At 35.4% G+C, this 13,389-nt stretch overlaps 2 protein-coding genes across 4 annotated transcripts in view; one reads left to right on the forward strand and one right to left on the reverse strand.

Annotated features, from left to right (window-relative positions):
* The window catches only part of LOC110109109, a 25,505-nt gene extending 13,993 nt beyond the window's left edge, over positions 1-11,512 (forward strand). The window contains exon 2 of the transcript XR_003699637.1: positions 11,381-11,512. The gene's annotated coding sequence lies outside the window, so the exon portion shown is untranslated. The remainder of the gene's footprint in view (positions 1-11,380) is intronic.
* On the reverse strand, positions 1,606-12,726 carry LOC110109111 (putative disease resistance RPP13-like protein 1). Of its 3 annotated transcripts, none has more exons than XM_028692020.1 (4): positions 12,161-12,717; positions 11,714-12,061; positions 9,092-9,118; positions 1,606-1,872 (listed from the first exon to the last, which is right to left on the reverse strand). In XM_028692020.1, the coding sequence occupies exons 1-4, from the start codon at positions 12,584-12,586 to the stop codon at positions 1,828-1,830; spliced, it is 846 nt and encodes a 281-aa protein (XP_028547853.1). In that variant the 5' UTR covers positions 12,587-12,717; the 3' UTR covers positions 1,606-1,827. The 3 variants fall into 3 exon arrangements, with proteins under 3 accessions (XP_028547853.1, XP_028547854.1, XP_028547852.1); XM_028692021.1 differs by lacking the exon at positions 1,606-1,872 and adding an exon at positions 8,784-8,837; XM_028692019.1 differs by lacking the exons at positions 1,606-1,872; positions 9,092-9,118 and having other exon boundaries at positions 10,348-12,061; positions 12,161-12,726.
* Between the last annotated feature and the right edge of the window lie 663 nt (positions 12,727-13,389).

The raw sequence follows: 13,389 nt of genomic DNA on the forward strand, positions 1-13,389 counted from the left end.
AAACGGGTCGATTTCTGGAACCCGAACCCGACCCGTTTTGAAACCGGGTCGGGTCCAACCCGGATTTTTCGGGTCGGGTCCGGGTCGGGTTTTCGTGTCGTGTCAAATATTGACACCCCTAAATCATATAATCCATGTGGAGGGAGGTTCGATTTTGCAAATCATAAATCCACTTTTATCAAACTCTCGAAATTGTGAAAATTTGAACATCTTCAATAGAGAAGAAGAATTCAGCAATCATTCTCTCTCTTTTGTTGAAACTGATGGCACGAATGACTTTGAGTATGTAGAGCCTGCCAATGACTTTGCATCAAAGATTGAGGATAGCTGGGATGAACGTTTGAAGCATGAAATTAGCTTGATTTCATCTCAGTTGGATAAAAGACTCGCATGTAAGTTGAAGAAAGTTCTTCCAAAGCGTGAAAGATATTATAAGGTCTCATCAATTTGTAACAGAGGATAATGATGAAGGGCAAGCAGCAAAAGGAACCACCTTATGGAGACTTTATGGGAATTACTTGTAAAGGGCTGTCCTGGGCTGAAAATTTACCTTATCAAGTTGAGTTATGCACGGAGAATGACTTTGCTAAGAATCCTTCCAGATGTGTTGATGCTTTTGGTGAACACCTTAAGAAGATGCTTGATAATTTGATACATGATATGGAGAATGAAATCGATGACGAGCTTGATGTAGCACTCTTCTCAGATATATCTTTGGGGCTGATGGGATTGCCTTAAATGAAGAACTCTCACCTTGTGAGGATATGAAGTTAACTATTTTTGTAGAAGATATTTCTTTGAAGCGTGAGAATGTGATGGACATTATGAAAAATAATGCCATTATTGTGAACTTGGATAGCAGTGAAGTGGAGAAGTCCTTTTATTCTGAGGATGAAGATGTCACCGAAGTTTCCAATATTTCAAAATTAGATCTTAAAGAGAATGTTGCTGATAAAAACTGTAATTGCGATGAGTAGAATCTAAATGTTTATTTTGTTGAAGATCCGAACCAAGCTACATTTTCTAATAAACATAAGTTATTAAGCGAGAAAGATACTCCTGATAAGTTAAAGGGAACACTGACAGCTGAAGGTGAAGGGTTAAATTGCTCAGTTTCTACAGTAAAAAGTTATGAAAGCTTTTATGATGAATTTATTGCTTATCAGATGGAGTCTGTATCATCATCTAGTCAATCTTTATAATCTATCTCAGATGAAAGTATTTTAACTGTTTCGCAGTCTTCATTTCAGCTGGTTTTTATTGACCCCAAACATCAGGAAAAATTGTTTAGTTTGGAAAGGCTTTCACCGCAAAAAGGGCCTGAAAAATTAAAAACCTGTGTGACATCACAAAATTATGAAAATACTAAAGAGAATGCTAAGTTCAAGGTTTTCAAGGTTAGGCTGTCAAGTGATAGCAAGCTGGAGAAGTATCATGATGATTTGCCTTCACAGGCATTATTGGGCCCTGATTGGGAACTCTTGTAAAGGAGCTGATTGAAATAATGTTACCAGCAAAGCTGATACTTATTCTAATTGAGTTTGCCTATTTTAAGTCATAAAATATAACGTTAAAATAAAATTTGCTGCATTTGCTGTTTTTCATATCAAAACAAATATTTGTCCATATTTTAGGCGTTCCCTCATGGTGGTTAGAGCTTAAAGCTATTTCCTTCGATCCAAAGGCAAAATACAACACATTACAATTCACTTGTAAATAGGAGTAAAGAATTTTAGTGCCCACTATGATTATCCTACAGGAATGGGCGAGTACAAAATAAATCAGCCTGTCTAGGGATAGTATCAGGGAACTAATGCAGTCTGTAATTCATCTGTGAGCAGGAGTAGGGGATTCGTAGTGCACACAATTAGCCTGCAAGAAGCAATAGAAAATTCATGTCAAATGGTGTAACTCACAAGACAGAATACAATTTCTTAGTGCCTATTGAATAAATATTTCCCAAAAAGCCACTGGATCCGCAGCATTTATACAAGCAGATAGGAGGCTATATCGTTATGATAACTCTAATCTATATGTTAAAACACAACCCTGCATGTGCTCCAATAAATGTGTTAAAGTTACAAACACTAATGTCTGAGAATGCTGCGCGGGATCAAGTGCTCACTAATATAACATATTATTTTCAAATTAAACATAATCCCGCATGTGCTTCGACAAATGCGTTAAATTTCTAAACGCCAATGTTAGAGAATGCTACGTGGGTTAAATATTCAAGCTTCATCCTCCTCTTTGAAAGGACTGGAGTCGACTTGACTTGAATCATAAAATGTCCTCCAAATTCCCATGAAAATATAAGTTATTTTAATATCACCCTGATGATGACCGCGTTGACGGGAAATCTCAATCGGGGGGATCTCAATTTCAATAGAAGTCTAAACACCCAAAATGAAATCTATCGTCTAAAAATTAAAACTCATCCACATCCCGCAACTGTTTGTCAGGGTTGATAAATTTGAAATAACTTTAGCTCACAAAGAATGAATGTTGTGTCTGGTGTATCACTAAGATTCGTCCTCAAATAGTCTCTTGCCATTAGGGACGTGGCACACGTCCTCTGATTGGGTGGTTTTGCCGCAAAATGGTACCATTATATTACGATCACGGGCTTTCTAAAGCCCGTATGTTCCCTAATTGCTTTAAATCATTGAGTAATGAATAATAGGGTATATTTGATAGGCATGAAACCCTCTGTCAGCTAAGGTGGATTCAGATCTATCTCCTTAGAAAAACACCAACTCAGGTTTACAAGGTATTCGTGGACGAAGCAACCCATAGCTGCCGATAAGGTACCTTTTGTCAGGTTGGGTCGATTACCTCCTCTGACTAAGTAGACTAGGGAACATGACAGCCCGGGACGATGGAACCATGGGATCTTGATCGAGCTCGTTTTCATTCCCCCTCATCACCAGTTTTAAGTTTATGGTGATAGATTTTAAATCTCAAACTCCAAAGTTCATATCCAAAATTCAAACCCTTAAACTGTTGCTATTATACACTGGATTTATAACCTATACGATATCTTTAACAAATAGTCTTAATCGAAAGTTCTCTCTCATTACCGAGAGGGGTAATTAACTATAGGGGCTTGTGCCTATAGGAAACTAGAACTCAGATCATAAAGTCCTCACAAAATGAGGGCGAAATCTCTTGACAGTGTCTTATCTAAAACCCAATCCGCCTTCTAAAAATTCACCCGGAACCTAAATCCGCTAAAACTCTCCGCTGTCATCACACAAACAAAATAAGAAACAGAGACTGGCGCCCGCAAGAGGAATTTTCGGAGCCCACTGATAATTTAACCATTTAAGGTTTAATCAAACCTTAAATGGACTGAGTTTTTGACTCATTTTCCTGATAAAATTTTGTTTGGTTTAAACGAAGGTTAATAGTGATGCAATCTAATTAATTGCCCTCATCTCAATTACACATACATACAACACTGATATAAACCAAGAATCAAATTAACATGTTCGCACATCAACATTTCCTAAGTACTCAAACAATTTTTGTTCTTGGAGATGTTGTGATCTGAACAAAAGTTAACTGCTTCTTCCGATATTCTGGCATTGAGCTTGAGATTGAGCGGTAGTGAAGGATATGGGAGAGAAAGGTGACTTTTTTTTTTTGTCCTTCTCCTTTTTAGGAAAAAAGACTGAGCTTTAGTGGAACAATATGAAATTTGACATTTGATTGCAAAGCTATGACTTCGGTTTTTTTTTGTGTGTATTCTTGGTTGGTGGGTGGGTGTGTTGGAGTGAATTTGATAATGAACCTGCAATATGATCTCTACACTTTCCTTTGTCTTCTTAGTTATGTTATCTTGTTGAGACTTTGTAATTAGTTTCTCTTTATGATTCTTTGTACTTACTAGGACCTTCATGTCACTATCCAATTTTTTAAGGGTTTATGATATCTTTATTACCTGTTTTCTTCATTTAGAAATAAGGCAGATGCAATGAAAATTAAAGATGCTTGGATTGTTATTGGTGTTAATGAAGTTTTCCTGCAATTTTACATTTGTTTCCTCTTGCTGTATGCTTAAAGGCTCCTATCCTTTTTTCATGGGAAGCCTTAGAGCTTGTTATGAGGATTTTATCATTTTACTCTATTACTTTTGCCTCACCCCTTTTCAGAAGGTGATATACCTATAGTCTACATAGGACATAATGAAAAGATTATAAACTCCAAGTCAATATAAAATATAGCAGTTTTGCGTGTATGAGAAGTTGTTTCATTTATATGAATAATAGTAAGCAAAAATATATAAATATAAGCATAAACAAAAAAAGTTTTATTGTATCAATATTGCCATTGACAATATTTTACAAGGAAAACAAAAGCATAAACTAATGGAAAGTAAAGAAAGATAACTAACTACATATGCAATAACTAATTCAAAATTCAAAGGAAGTCTAAACTCTAAACAATGAACTACAACTTAAACTCAAGTGCTAAATTAGTAAATTAATTAATGTTGAATGATCTCTTCTTCCAATGAAGATCCACCAAGTAAACCAATAGAATTTGTTAAAAACAATGCTTACGACAGATGTGTTTGACATGAAAACTTAATAGACAATTCTATTTATTATAACATAAACAATAACATATGGGGATAGATTACGAGCAATAAGAGGCACGATTAATACTGTAAGATTAGTTAATGAATATCATCAAATTAGATTAATATTACATGATTTGAATGATTAAAAGTTTCAATTGTGCTAGGATAATTTATTGTTCGTCATATTCATGATCATTTAAATAAAAACAATACTAGATGTATTTATATGTTAACTTATTAATGTGTATAGGAGTGTCAAAATGGGTTTTCTGGTTGGGTTTGGATCCAACTTGAAATTCACCCGCCTTCATCTGCTTTGACCCAAATCCTACCCGACTAGGCAAACGAGTCATAAATTCCGACCCCCGACTTGTCGGGTTTTAAGGTTGACCTGACCTAATCCATTGGATTTTCAAGTTGACCCAATCCCAGACCCGCGGATGCGAGTAGGCCAGCAGGGTGCCAGTGCCAGCGCGGATCGTGTGTTTAGCTCGAGCGTAGGCTGCGGGGGTGAGGCAGGTGAGGGGGGGTGCAAGGCTGCTAGCATAGGTGCAAGGCTGCAAGTGCGAGCATTGGCAAGGTAGGCGAGTGCAGGATTGCTGGTGTAAGGCTGCGAGCGCGGGGACGAGGAGGGCGAGCATGGGATGAAGGGGCGAGCACGGGGCGGGGTCTCGGTGCAGTGCGAGATGGGACTCGATTCAGTTTCGGGTTGATTTTGGGTTTTAGGGTTGTGCTGAACCCAACCCAAATTTGCAATTGGGTTAGAATTTAAACCCGAACCCGACTTGTTTTCTAGACGGATTGACCCAAACCTGAAATTTTTGGGTTGGATTTGGATCATATTTTCGGGTCGTGTCAAATATTGACACCCCTAATGTGCAATCATTTCAAATATATTTGTATATATTCGAAGATGATTCATTAGTCATTTATCATTATACTTTATATCTATAGTTGGTTTACTAAGATACTCGAATTGGGAAGATTTTCATCAACCCATGGAAATCCAATAATTCTTAAAACAATCTTTATTTTGTCAACCTGTCATATGAAGAAGATTTATTAAATTCAACTATTGCATGAGAACAAATTTTGCTATCATATGGAACATTTCAAGATTAAAATTTATGTTTTAATTAACATGATAAAACTATATACACATTAAATAACATCATAATATAAATATCAAAGAATAAATACATTAATTACCCAGTCTATGCAAGTACAATTAATTGAGTCAATTTTTGTCACTAATTCCATACAATTGAGAAGTGTCCTTATAATAGAGTAATAGGACGCTCAACTGAATGAATTATTATTGCGTCCTCCCACCTGACGTAGAGATGCGTCCTCCCAGAGCTAAAATCGCGCTTATATATAGAGCAAGTGTATAAGAAACATTTAATAACCAATATGATAAAAGTTAACTTTATAATATAAATCATGATCTATATGAAGTAGATTTATTAAATTCAACTATTGCACAAATTTTGGTATAATATGGATCATTTCAAGATTAAAATTTATGTTTTAATTAACATGATAGACCTATCTACACATTAAATAACATCATAATATAAATATAAAAAATTTGCTTTTGTTCTTAGCCCTAATTTGTTCCAGAATTGAGATTTGCATCCATCCCCGCTCTCCTAGACTTGTAGCATCTTCTCAGTCTTCATTTCTACTCTTCTGGAGCTTTCTCCTCGTACTTTCGACCTCATGGATCTAAGGAACCCTTGTTGTCACCTCACCAATTCATCTGAGCATACAATGAGCATCGATAACAGAAGAGAGATGCGACCTCTTTAAAAAAAAAAACACTAGAATCAGTAAATTATCACAAGAAAAAAAACTAGTTGGCTGTAGATGAGTCTTTACTAAAAAGGAATGAAGAACTTAGAAGGAAAGATTATTCAAACACTTTGAAGTCAATGAATTACGAAGCTATCTTTTTATTAGATTTAAATGAGAATTTGACTCTTAATATGAGACAATAAATAAAAATGATTCATATAGCTGACCCCATATAGTGGGATAAAGCCTAGTGTTGTTTTTGTAGTATTTCATTTGCATTGAGGTTGCATGCTATGGGTATAGAAGCTTTATATTACAAAAATTTACCTAACAAGTTTGTTGAAAGAATACATGTAAGTTGAGATGCAAGTCCATTGTTTGCCCAATGCAATTCAATCATAAATTTAGAGTTGCTTTAGAAGATACAACCACTGATAAAAATTTCCTATTAATAGAGAAATTATTATTTGCGGAGTCCGGATACATCTTGACTCCAATAAAAATGGGACATGTGTTCTTATACACAGACAAGTATTTGACTCTTAAAGTATACAAATGTAGATTGTGTGGGTTCTATGCTGGTGATGGCAGAGGTGATGGCTTGGTTGTGGAGTTTGGGTGATTGGTCATTTTTTAATAATATTTAGGTTTCGTTTGGGGCAGTTTTTTGCTGCTTTTTAAAACAACTTTCTAGTTAAAAAAATAAGAATTTTGCACTAAAAATAATTTTATGAAGCAGTAAGAAAGCCGTCCCAAATAATACATAAACTAATCTGTAATAACTTTGCTGCATCTATATTGCGTGGCTAGGCCCTCTTTATTGTGCTGGCTAAAACTGTTATTGTTGTTAATAACATTTTAAGTGCTGTCACCGAAGGGATCAGATCTTATCTTGAGCAAAGTGATGAGCAAGCAGGTTGCCGTTGCACAAGTCTTCTAGCTTCGTCTTTTTTCCCTCACGTCCTTGTTATTTCTGAATACAACTTCTATAAACAATAAAAAGCAGAATAAATTATTAAGTTCTCCAAATGGCACAGCTTAAATTTCTCCATTATTATTATTATAAGTACCCATAGGATCATCCTGCTCCATTTTCCATGATGTGGCATAAGAGAAAGTCATGAATCCTGATTGAAGAGCTTGTCCTGATGGTAGGTGCATCCACGTAACATTATCTTTGGATATTCCCTACTTTATTTACAAGTTATGCCATTCTTATTGGGACTTTGATGCAATTAGCTTTTTCATTTATAACTTTTTGCCTTTATAAGAACCTAGGGGTGTCAAATATTATCTCGACCTATAAAATTGTGTTCGGGACAACCCCTTGTCTAACGGGTCGGTTTTGGATTTCATTTTCCTACCCGTTTATAAATCGGGCCGGGTTCGAGTTGATCTGGAAAATTGTAATCAACCTGGGTTTGACACGCGAGGATAAGGTATTCCGAGTCTGGACCCGTGTTGCGTCAGGTATCTTGCGGCCCAATCTCGGCCTCGCGTCCCGCATGTCCAGTCCGGCCTTTGCCTCGCGTCCCGCACCTGTGACCTGCAACAGTCCAGCTCATGGCTCGACCAGTCGACCCCGCAGCCCCTTTGTTGAAATCTTCGACCGGAAGAGTCGAATCAAGCGCTAGCTCCATCAGTAGTTCGAGTCATATGGCGAATCCCTTTCATGCAATGTCATTGCTAGCGACAGGTGTCCGCCACAGTGGCTGTTGGTGTTAGTTCCAACTCAGGCGTTCGCGTCCGGGTTCGTGAGTTGTGTCAGGTCAACGGATAAACCCACCCAGGTTGGGTCTGGGTTGAAATTTTTGACCTGTTTATAAAATCGGGTGGGGTTAGGTTCAACTCGTTTGGACTCGGGTCAATTTGGGTTGGACCTAAACCTGAGCGGTTGACCCATTTTGACCCCCTACAACAAAATTCAAATCATAATATCAAACCCTAAATTTGTTGCTATTATACGATAGGTTTATAACCTATTCGACCTCTTTTAATGACTAGCCTTAATCGAAAGTTCTCTCTTATTATTGGGAGGGGTAATTAACTATAGGGGCTTGCGCCTATAGGAAACCAGAACTCAGATCAAAAAGTCCTCACCAAATGAGGACGAAATCTCTGGGTAGTGTCTTATCTAAAACCCAATATGCCTTCTGAAAATTCCCCCGGGATCACACACCCAAAAATGGAATTTTTCGGAGCCCACAATTAGTGTTAGAATTTGTTATTAATTGTTAATTAATATAAGTAATAGCAATGCTAAAATTCTTACACTTTATATTTAAACTATGTATAGAGATTCGTTAATTATTTGGTCAATTGGTGCTTAGAAATTTTATTTTGAATATTAATTACAATATAGGTCTAATTAATTTTTAATTTTTAAGGATGGCGATTTCATCTTCAAGCTTAAAATTCATACACATACCGTGTTGCCATGGTTGATGTTGCAATCCTGCAAAATCATTTGAATCAGTATTAGAATTTGTTATTCTTACTTAATTAAAATGAGTAGTAGTAATGTTCAAATTCTTATGCTTCATATTCAAACTATATATAGAGAGAAAGAGACAGAGAGATTCATTAATTAATTATGTTAAATGAAGTTTAGAAATTACATTTTTAATATGAATTAAAATATAGATCTCATTGATTTTTAATTTTCAAGGATGACGATTTCATTTTCAAGCTTAAAATTCATACACATACCTTGAGGAAGGAGTTATTGTCGCAAACCTGCAAAACCATTCAAATCAGTGTTAGCATTTATTTTCCACATTTAATTAATATAGATAGTATCAATGTTAAAATTAGTAGTAGATGGCATTATTAAAATTTCTAATATTAAGATTGAGATGATGCCCCAAAAGTAATTAAATTGTTAGCACTAATATTAAAATTGAGATGACTAAATTATATTGAAATAGCTGAATTAATACGACTAAATTTTGTATTGGAGTGTTTTCATATATGTACCAGAATATCTTAATAGGTGAAACCATGCCATTGACACCACTCTTTCATCCCTGGACATGTAATTACACATGGAAAACCTTCTTCAAATGAAGCTCTTCCAAATGAATGACCAAATTCTTCGTCTGAATCGGGCTCGAGTCGGCTACAAAGAACTAACTTCAAAACTTTAAGAGTGCCAAGAAGATTGTTTAAGTTGAACACTGACGTAAGATTGTTACAATGACAAATTTTCACTTTTTGAAGCCTAGAAAGATGTCCCGAGCTATAAGGAAGTACAATATATTCAAGTCTTTCACAAGATACCACTAACAATTCCACAATACTTGATGGTAAGGCTGATATTTGTTGCAGGTTTTCACAATAAAATATGTGTAAACAATTAAGGCTTGAGAAATCTCCATTCTTCACCATTGGTCGCTCTTTCCATTCAAGCAAACTTTTTTTTGTCTGATATCTAGATGAATGAAAACCCACATGGGCCTCTATAGTGTAATTCTTAAGAACATCAGGAGGGGCATTATAACACCAAAATTCTTGCCCCATTCTAGTTATCCCATTATGAAGCATAATTTTAAGTGATGTGAGGGATGGTAGCTTAGACAGAGGAAGAAACTTGCATTCTTCATTGTTGTAGAAATTTCTCAACCTTATTTTTGTTAAATTGGAGAAGTGAGGATTTCCAAACCAACTTGGGAAGCTGCTACTATTGTAGCCATCCATGGTTAACTTCTTAAGATTTGTGTGGGGTTGGAGGCCTTCAAGAATAGCTTTATCATTCCTTGCACATTCACCACATTTACTATATTTCCATATAAGTGTTAGCCTCTCGACATATGGCTTACTTTGTAAATTGGCATTCTTTGCATCTTCATGATCGACCACATTTTCAAGACAACAAAGCTTTAGACTTCCTTGTAAATTTGTCAGAGGTTTCAAACATCTAATACTAGAATATGAGCCATCTCTTCTTACATGAAATTTACATGCAAGAAATTCATTTCTTGCCTCATTAAAACTCAAAGAAAGGAGATTTTTACTCCCAAAATATGATTTCGACACCAATGCTATTTTCTTGCTTTTAATCATCAAGTGACGTAAGTTGATAAGTTTTCCCATTGCATGGGGTAGCATATTTATATAATTTGAATCGAGTATTAGTGTTTGTAACTTGTAAAGGCTACATAAAGAGTTCTCTGTCATATGGATTTCCCGTGCACGTATAGAGAGATAACGGAGTTGTTGTAGGTTACCTATCCAATCTATAAATTCATAGCTGCATATGATGGTATCAAATCTCAAAACACGCAAGCATCCCAAATTAGAGAATAGAATCTTAGAAAAAGTTTTTTGAATTTCCACAGAAAAATAAATTGGTGTACCAATGTAAAGTGTCCTTATAGCCCCACGTAAAAGAACTTGATCAAGCTTGATGTTTTTTATGAAAACATGCTTTGCGTCTTTGGGAATATTCTTCAATTCATCAAAAACTAATGAATAACATATCTCATTTCTAGTTATAGATTGAGCTAAATCATGCACCATATCATGCAAAACGAATCCTTCATGTTTTGAGTTATGAAATAATGACCTTCTCACCAAGTCTTCAAAGTATTCAAGTGCAATATCTTCCCATAAACTTTTTCTTTATGTGAGCTGCTGAATGTAACCTTGACCGATCCACATTCTTATCAATTCTAGTTTCTGAAAGTAATGATCCTTTGGGAAAAGAGATGCATAGAGAAAGCATGGTTTAAGATATGATGGCAAGTGATTGTAGCTTATCCTTAATGAAGATGAAATAATTTCTTTGGGATCCCATAAATTATTGTTTAATACATCCTTCCATGTTTGCACCTTAAATTCGTTTTGTAGAAATCCCCCAATAACTTTTAAAGCTAAAGGCAATCCGCCGCATTTCTTAACAATTCTCCTCCCAAGTTGTTCAAAATCTAGCTGTTGATCATGCTGCCAACCATGGAAAGCATAACTTTTGAACAATAACCATGACTTCTGTTCATGTAGGCATTCAAGCTGAATTGGGGACACCGTTTGCATGATGTGAGCAACTGACATAGATCGAGTTGTTATAATAATATTTCCCACTCCAGTACCAGAAAAGGGGGCTCGTAAGACCTCCCATATATCAGCTCTCTCATTCCAGACATCATCAAGAATAAGAAGAAAATTTTTATTTAATGGAGCAGCCTTGAGTTTGCGTTGAAGCAAATCCAAGTTATTGTTATCATTGTAATTGGATGAATCCAAAATAGATGACAAAATTTCTTTTCTTATTCTCAGAATATCAAATTGTTCGGAGGCACAAACCCAAACCTTTGGGCTAAAATGCCGGCATACCTCAAGATCATTGTATACAAGTTGAGCAAGTGTCGTCTTTCCCACACCCCCCATGCCGACAATGGGAATTACAATGTTCTCCTTCTCTGAATGAGACATTAACAATTGAATTATCTTTCTCTTTTCCTTATCCCTTCCAAAAACATCATATTCAAGCACAAGTGAACTACTTGGTGGCCTCTTCATAACATCATTGAAACGAGGCCGCCTAGGTGCATCTTCTTCTCTAAGATAAAGTGCTTTTCTATCATGTGCAATCTCATCAAATTTCTTTAGGATCTCAATGATCCTCATGGCCATGTCATAAGAAATGGGAATTTTTTTTGAATTAGAGGGAGGTAGTGATACCTGATCATAGTTTTCATACATGATCAACATATTGATAAACATATCCACTCACTTTCTAATAACTAGAATTTTAATTGAATTTAGGAGTGGAAGACATACCTGGTAGCCATAAATATCATCATCATCCACTTGTTTTAATTTTAGAGAAGGCTTTACTTCAGCTGTTGGTGTCATTCCTTCCAATTGGGTTTTGATAACTTGATAATCATATTGATCCAAGACATCTTCAGCATCATATGCAACTTCTCTAAGCTCGTTGAGCCAGAGTTGGATAGTCTTGTCATAGATCTCCCTTTCCTCGGCATCATGAAGAACTACCTGAATTCTTTGCAGCATCCTCGACAATCGGCTCAAATCCTCCATTAATCTTTTTTGGTTCGAATTAACTTCGATAGCAGTTACATCTTCTTGTGTTATGGATGATGAGGAAGATTCAACCAATGAAGTAAAGGTAAGCATAAACTGGGAGAACCGTTTCAAGGAAGACAATAGATTGGAAATGATTGAAGAAGTGGTTCCTGCCATTTCCAAACTTTAGCTCAAGAATCGATGAAGCTTCAATATGGTTTGCAGATGATTTAGAGAAGATGAATTAATGAATTTCGAGTTATTAGCAGAGGACAAGTCAATTCAGATGTCTTTTATTAGACCTCCAATAATGTTGATAATAACAGAAAACTAAAGCAAAAAAAAATGAAAAGATCGCCAAAGACCTTGACTTCATTTTCATCCAAAATTTTAGAAAAAAAATAATATTACAAAATTAAACATCTCTTCTAATATATTAATCTTGATATAATTATATTTTTGATATTTATTAAATTATAATTTAATGTTAAGTATAATGAAATTGTAATTAAATGTTTTTATGTTATAGTAAAAATATAAATAAAATTAAAGATAATATTATATTGATTAATATTCCACATGTCCAGATCATAATTGAAGCCGTCCAAATTAGACTATTGGCATCAAAATGCAGAGTCTGGACGTAGTTTGCTTTCAGACTTTAATCAGGACAAGCCATATCATCCTGCACACATATTGTACACAATGTATAGGCGATGTGCCCGATTCTGATTGGAGACTGGACGGAATCTTGATCGTCCAGATTTTGCACGTAATAATTTCTCCAAAATCATATACTATTTTGAGTGATTTCAAAATGTTTTTTATTATATGTTTTAAATCAGTTAAATATATATTTTTCCTGAAGGAGTTAAAAAAAGTTATTTCAAGTTGAGCATATTATAAGGGATATGTATAAGAGTGTAAGTAGGGTTATCAATTTTTTAGACGACTTGAAACCCGACCCAGACCCCATCAAA

Source organism: Dendrobium catenatum, unplaced genomic scaffold, assembly GCF_001605985.2.
Source record: "Dendrobium catenatum unplaced genomic scaffold, ASM160598v2 original_scaffold_103796, whole genome shotgun sequence".
NCBI lineage: Eukaryota > Viridiplantae > Streptophyta > Magnoliopsida > Asparagales > Orchidaceae > Dendrobium > Dendrobium catenatum.